At 37.2% G+C, this 6,964-nt stretch overlaps 1 protein-coding gene across 1 annotated transcript; it reads left to right on the top strand.

Moving 5' to 3' along the window:
• Positions 1-2,666: 2,666 nt before the first annotated feature.
• On the top strand, positions 2,667-6,403 carry LOC101301937 (F-box protein At2g32560-like). The gene is made up of 5 exons (XM_004291679.1): positions 2,667-2,891; positions 3,029-4,172; positions 4,252-4,430; positions 5,148-5,222; positions 6,027-6,403. The coding sequence occupies exons 2-5, from the start codon at positions 3,550-3,552 to the stop codon at positions 6,212-6,214; spliced, it is 1,065 nt and encodes a 354-aa protein (XP_004291727.1). The 5' UTR covers positions 2,667-2,891; positions 3,029-3,549; the 3' UTR covers positions 6,215-6,403.
• Positions 6,404-6,964: the final 561 nt, after the last annotated feature.

The raw sequence follows: 6,964 nt of genomic DNA on the forward strand, positions 1-6,964 counted from the left end.
GAGAGAGAGAGATGTCATAAAAAAATAAATGACAGTTCTAGCCTAGACTGTCAAATTTGACATCAAGGAGAAGGGTGTCAAATCCACGTAGGATTTGGCAGATCGGTTGGAGCGTTTTTCTTGTGTTATTTGTTACCCGTTAAAACTCCACGGCGGATTGGACACCACCGTTGGAGATGCTCTTAACCACCTATTATTCTTTCAATCGATTTGGGTACATCATCCATAACGGTTACCTTTCTGGTTACTCGTATATTTCCTCAACTCCAACTTGGTAGAGTGTTAGGACTACTTATTTCTCTTTCATATTAGTAGGTATATGTATGAGGCTTAGCCCAACTTTGTATTAGGATTATCAAGACCCATCCGACCCAGCAGTAGGTAGTTATTGTAGTAGTTATTGAAGTAGTTATTCAGTTATTCTGTGATATATATATATATATATATGGCTGTAAACTCTATTGTAGTGATGGATGAATGAATATTTTTGTTGTCTAATTTATCTCTTTAGATTCTATGTAGTTTTCCTCTTTTATTTTGATATATGGATTCTGATCCTAACAACTGGTATCAGAGCCCAAATCTGGGCCTGTATCCGATGAAGTATGGCGATGTCTTCCGTGATTCTGATCGGAGGTTTTCGAATGGAGCCTCTTGTCATCTTCAATGTGTCTATACTTAACCACTTCAATCGATGATTAAGCTTTCACAGCCAAATCATTACCCACCACCACAACCCAACCATTCTGCAACCATCATCAATGGCTATTTGCTTCCTCAACAATTTCGAAATGCTTCTCAGACCGACACTCAGTACTGCCCTATTCACAACCCAATTCTTGTTTTGTCTAGTACTATTTATCACAACCGAACTTTGATAAAAAAAATCGCCAACAAGGGATTTCAGCCGGAAAGTCGTCATGGCCGTAAAAGGAAGAATTCACAAGAGAACCCGAAAACCACATATGTTTTGTGGTATGGGTAAGTATTCAAGATCCAATATCAACTACTAGGCCAAAATCAACGGTGTATGTCCTACAATTATGGATGAGATTTGTCCGCAATTCACCGAGAATTTGACATAAGGCATTAATGTGTCTGATTCTGAATTGAGACATGAATCTAAAGACGATGAAGGCCTGAGATTGATTGAACACTCCCATAATTTTCCAGATGACAAAGACATGTTCAAGAAGCTTGGAGATAGGGGCTGGTTTGTGAATGCTAAATATGTGGACATGCTTGCGTTTGATATTGAGCAAAAAAAAACTGACAGGGGCTTTCGGTAAGACTCTAATTTTGGGTCTTTTGACTACTTTTGAAAAAATGGTCATTACACCAGTGCTAGTGTAGTTGATATCATGGTAACTGATAATATAATGGATGAGGATAGCAACGAGAAATCAAAATCTGTCAGTTTAATTGATAAGTGTTAGCAATATTGGTTTCAAGTTATTGGTGCAATACAAGAGTTCTAAAATGAAGATGCTTCCATCAATTATGCGTTTTCAAAAGGCATGGATGAGGTTACTGGTTTCGATTATGTTCCAACTTCTCAAATTTTTTACCACTTTGATGTGTTGTCAAGAGATAGGATTCATGTGGGATTTAGTGGTCTGATGAGTAAGTCTCTGTCTTTTACTCTCGTTGATCGTGGGTTGATTATGTGGAAACATGCACGTGTTTTGGATATCAACATTGATGAGATTCCGAGTGATTGACCAAGTCGTATGCCGGCGTTTGCAGTCGTGGTCGGCCTGCTTCTCAAAGGGGGGAGAGTTGTTAGGACAACTTATTTCTCTTTCACATTAGTAGGTATACGTATGAGGCTTAACTCAACTTTGTATTAGGATTATCAAGGCCCATCCGGCCCAGCAGTAGGTAGTTATTCAGTTATTATGTGATATTTATATATATATATTTATATATAGTTTTTATCTAGAGTGAAGCTTCATTCTAAAATTAATGTGTGAAGTTCTTTATTTGACACACTTTCCTATCATATTTCTACATCTCCACCGTTCAGTTTGTAGAATATAATGCTTAGATCCACTCTGCAAAGTTTTATTTGATTTGATGATCGTTTGAGTGTTCGTAATCGTTATTTACACAAACAGTTCTGCTTAGACATATTTATGGTCCATTCATTAATTTAATCTATTTCGGCACCTTAACGATCATCAATTTGGATGAAATTTTGCAGAAATGATCTATACATTAGTATCAATAAACTGAACGATGAAAATATAGAAATATGACTAGAAAGTGAGTCAAATAAGGAACTTCACACATTAATTTCAGAGCAAAGCTTCGCTCTCGATAGAAACCGTTGTATATATATATATATATATATATATATATATATATATATATGGCTGTAAACTCTATTATAGTGATGGATGAATAAATATGTTTGTTGTCTGGTTTATCTTTTTAGATTCTATGTAGTTTTCCTCTTCTATTTTGATATATGGATTATGATCCTAACATAGAGAGAGACACATTGTTTAATTGCAATTTGGGTGTCTGGGCGACAGTTTGTTTGACATCCACACATTTCCAAAATCTATTTAAGCAAAGAACCAACGTCCCTCCACCCCATACAGTTAAGTCTATTATATAAAGCCTCTCTTGTGCAGTTTCTCTCTCTTTCTCTAGCTTGTTTCCCTTTCGGTCTCTCGCTCTCTCTCTCTTATTGTTGGTTAATAATTTGCGAGAGAGAGAGGAGGGGGTGGTTGAGAGGACGGTGAAGTAGGGGAAAGGAAGCACGAGGATTCATGACATCAAGCTTGTAATGCATAATCCGTTCAAGAACCCACCACAATCCTCAGCTTAGATCACTACCGCTGGGATCACCGGCAATCCTCATCAATCTCTGTTTTGATACCCAGGTCAGTTTATTTTACACCGTCCAAATCCATACATGTTGATTTGTTTGTTTGAAAAGAAAAGAATATCATGTATTGGAAAGATTCGGGGCTCTGTATAGACTCATGTTAATAAAATATCATTGTTTTAGGAAACTCAGGTGTCAGAAAACCCATAACAAATCTCATCTGAGTGTCCCATATTCGAGTCTTTCATCCACTCTCTGAGTGACACGTGTTAGGGGTTGTTTATACGGCTCTGGGCTCTAAAGCAAAGGATTGAAGAAGAAACTTTTGGCTATTGGGCAAAAGGGAGTGAGTTTAGATAGGGTTGAGGACAAGACCAATTATATGTATGTATCATATGCTTGTTTTTATGAATTTGTGATTGCTGATCACGCTCCTCTTGAAAACAAGAGGAGGCCCACCCTTGGGTTTTTGGTGGGCTCCTTTCAAACCAATAAAAAACCCGCAACCCACCCAAGAGTACAATTAGTGGAATAGGAAAAACCCCCCATTCTTTGTAGTGCTTCTCTACTTTTTCATTACTTGCCTCTCGCTCCTCTTTTTCAAGTCTCTCCCACTCCCACCATGGGCTTTTGAGCTCCAAGTCCTTTTCTCCTCCAAAATCAAAAGCCTTGTTTCGATCGATTTTCTTTCTCAAACTCAGTCAGCAAGGTCAATGTCACTGTCCATAGGAGTAGTGAGTAGGACAACTAGTAACACAAAGCATGACCATGGGATTAATACTGAACAACAAGTGTGTTTGCTGGACTTGCCGGAATTGGCGTTGGAATGCATTCTGGAAAGACTTCCCGCCGAGTCCCTTTTTAGAATAAGAGGGGTTTGTACCTCTCTAAGGGAGAGATGTGTGAGTGACCACCTTTGGGAGAATCACATGAAACAGAAATGGGGCAGAGTAATTGGTCCTGCAACTTATAAAGAATGGCAGTGGCACTCCATGGCCAATCAAAAGCAGAGCCTGAATCAGAATCAGCTGGCCAAGCCGCAGAAAGCAGCCGGCAAATGCCTTATGAAAATTCTATCACTATCTCTTTCTTGGTCTCTGTCATGGATTAGATCATCCAGCGACATTGATGAATTTATCAAAAGCAAGAGGAGGACTTGCTTCCCGTCTCCTCATTATGAGAATTCTGTCATGTCCTGGTACCTTGCTCTTACAACCGGCAGGTTTTGGTTTCCTGCACAAGTCTACAACCGAGAGAATGGTCATGTTGGTTTTGTCTTGTCATGCTATGATGCTGAGCTTTGCTATGATCCCCGCAACGACTCATTCCAAGCCAGGTAGCTAGCAACCTATCTCTCATTAATTAGCTCTAAAGTTAACAATTGTGAGTTTGATTGTTGTATTATATATGTACAGGTATCCACCACATGGAAGGAGAGCAGTTGCAATTGAGAATTGTGTGCCCTGGGAAAGGCTTAGAGCACCACCTGTTGACACTCTGCCTCATGATCTTCATATCTCTGACTGTTTGAATGATTTGCGTCCTGGAGATCATATTGAGATTCAATGGAGAAGAAACAAAGAATTTCCTTATGGTTTGTATCCCTTTTCATTTATAATTAGAGCATTTTTTTTATTTTCATTTCTAGTTGTAACTTTAGGAAAATTCTACAATGTGTTAATGGATGTCATGCATTATTAGTCCTCAAAGTTGTAAAAAATTTAGTTACAACATTAGTCCTCATGTGTGCTTAAAGTAGTAAAATATGTGTTTAAAGTAGTAATCGAGTCTTTAAAGTGATAAAAAAGAAGTTGATACAACTTTTAGAACTCGTGTTACAACTTTGAGAACTCAATTATCAGTTTAAGGATACATGAGCACTAATGTTGTAACTAATTTTCTTTTACAACTTTAAAGACTCATATTACAGTTAGGATTAATATTATTTACTTTGAGGACTCATTTTACAACTTTTGGGACAAAGTTGATGCATAACATGCATTAACACACCATAGTCTGACCCGTAACTTTATGCTCTGTTTACTTTTTTATTCCGTCAATATATGCTCGTTCTCTGTTTTTTTTATTGCAACAAATGTCGCAACTATTAGTTTATAGACTAAAGTAATACAAATGTCATATAATTTTTTTTTTGTTCAAATGTCATATAATCTGTTCAAAGAATAAATAAACAAAAGGAAAGAACATTGTGTCTGATGCTTAAAATGTTTTAGAAAACATAATAGTGAATAATTTGTGAAAGAAAATGAAGTCCGGTGATTTTTTATGTCATAGGGTTTTTGTATTGCAGGTTGGTGGTATGGTGTTGTAGGTCACCTCGAATCATGTGATGGCAATGAGACTTACTGCATTTGTCATAATAGTGGTTAGTTAATTTATTCATTTTCCCCTTCTCAAAGTCCTAATAAAGAGAGTTTGCTAGCATTGCTCTTTGGAAAACCCGAACCAACGAATGTAAATTATGCTCACTCTTACAACCTCCTCGTCCGTCACTTAATGCCAGATTTGATATTACCACCTTTAGTATTCTGCTATTTGTCACTTTCAGTATTTCATAATGGCCACCAGCATTGTAATAAGCACATTACGTAGCCATCAGCCAAGGCCAAACACAAACCAGTGCTTTTTTGATTCCACACTATTTGGCAAAGTTTAATCGCATAGGTGCCTTTTCTGTGATTGGATCATTGTAGGCTTTCCAGTCATTCCTTTCGCATCACACTCACCATATTAATTTCCACTTTTATCTACAGACGTCATGAATGACAGAAAGATGGAGAAAGATATTACCTCATCTATAGGAATACATAAATATGCAACTACTATCTACTTAGCAAGCCTGCTCTTCAATATACATAATTTTTCAGCAAAGTGATGAGAAATCTGCGTATGTTGATTGTTAAATTACTATAGGATGATAATCCATTTTGTAGTCTTGATTTTTTGAATGTATATATAATCAGTACTAAACTCCTTAATGGGTTAACATACTTGCATACCTATAGAGAAAGATATTACCTCAACTATTTTTTAGTTAGTTTTGCTGCTTATGTGACATTACTATATGATATTCCATTTCTTAGTTTTGTTTCTCTTTATAAATATATATATATATATATATATATATTGTATCTATAATAATCAGTACTGGACTACTATGTTTATACAGACAATGTGGTGCTGGAGTTCAACCAGTATGCACGTGGTTCAAGGTGGAGATGTACAACAATCAGCCGAAAAAACCATCGGGAAGAGGGAGACGAGGCAGATGGTTTCTATGGGGGAATCCGCAAGCTTCAAATGAAGGAAGAGATTTCCATTTGGAAGCAACTTTGGCCAACTCAAGTCCTGGAATGATAAAACAATGTTAAAAGTTCGTGTAACTACTCACCTTAGTTTACTTTCATTATTTGTGAAATCCAATGAAATGTCACACGCGTAGCTAAGATCACCATGTCCGTAGGCCACATGCAAGTTTTGTTTAGGGAATTTGTCTTCAGCCTCAGAAATCAGTTGAATAGAGAAACACCGGTAATACTGTTGATGACACGACCCACTCCAAATTTCACCCTGAAACCCGGAGTAAGTCGTGCGGGGACCACCTCCAAGGAAAATTTACTGAAAAGATTGAGAAAATCTCCTTTGCAGATGGACAACCCTAACTCGAAAATTCCAAATTTCACTCTTAATTCAACACTTCTAAACATCACATAATTTACAATAATCCTAAAGTATTCAGAGCTACTAAACACAAACGGAAGCAAGAAAACATGAGTAGGTTGAACAGGTAACCTACTGATGAAAACTGGCAGAAATGCGGGTGACTATGCCTCGCCTCCTACTAGATCCAACCCGAACTCTGCAGACTGGGCAATTTAAAACGAAAGGCCCAGGGGAAAACATTTAATAACATTAGAGTGAGTGGATAAAAATAAAATAAAGAAAATAATTCTTTATGCTTTCCCAATTTTTACTTTTCCATAGAAAAGAAAATATGCTGCATGCGACAGCTCAAAACGCTCAACACGAAAACTGGAATTTCATGACTGGCACCGGCCAGTCTCCAACGCTCAATAAAATACAGCCTCTCAGGCTAAAATAAAATAT

The sequence above is a fragment of the Fragaria vesca genome, linkage group LG2 (genome assembly GCF_000184155.1).
Source record: "Fragaria vesca subsp. vesca linkage group LG2, FraVesHawaii_1.0, whole genome shotgun sequence".
Taxonomy (NCBI): Eukaryota; Viridiplantae; Streptophyta; class Magnoliopsida; order Rosales; family Rosaceae; genus Fragaria; species Fragaria vesca.

What these genes read in the sequence shown, in the direction of transcription:
- LOC101301937 (XM_004291679.1), top strand. Translation starts at nt 3,550, where the DNA reads ATGTCACTGTCCATAGGAGTAGTGAGTAGGACAACTAGTAACACAAAG. An exon ending in AACGACTCATTCCAAGCCAG is followed by an intron (nt 4,173 to 4,251) that starts GTAGCTAGCAAC and finishes ATATATGTACAG; the next exon opens with GTATCCACCACATGGAAGGA. An exon ending in CTGCATTTGTCATAATAGTG is followed by an intron (nt 5,223 to 6,026) that starts GTTAGTTAATTT and finishes ATGTTTATACAG; the next exon opens with ACAATGTGGTGCTGGAGTTC.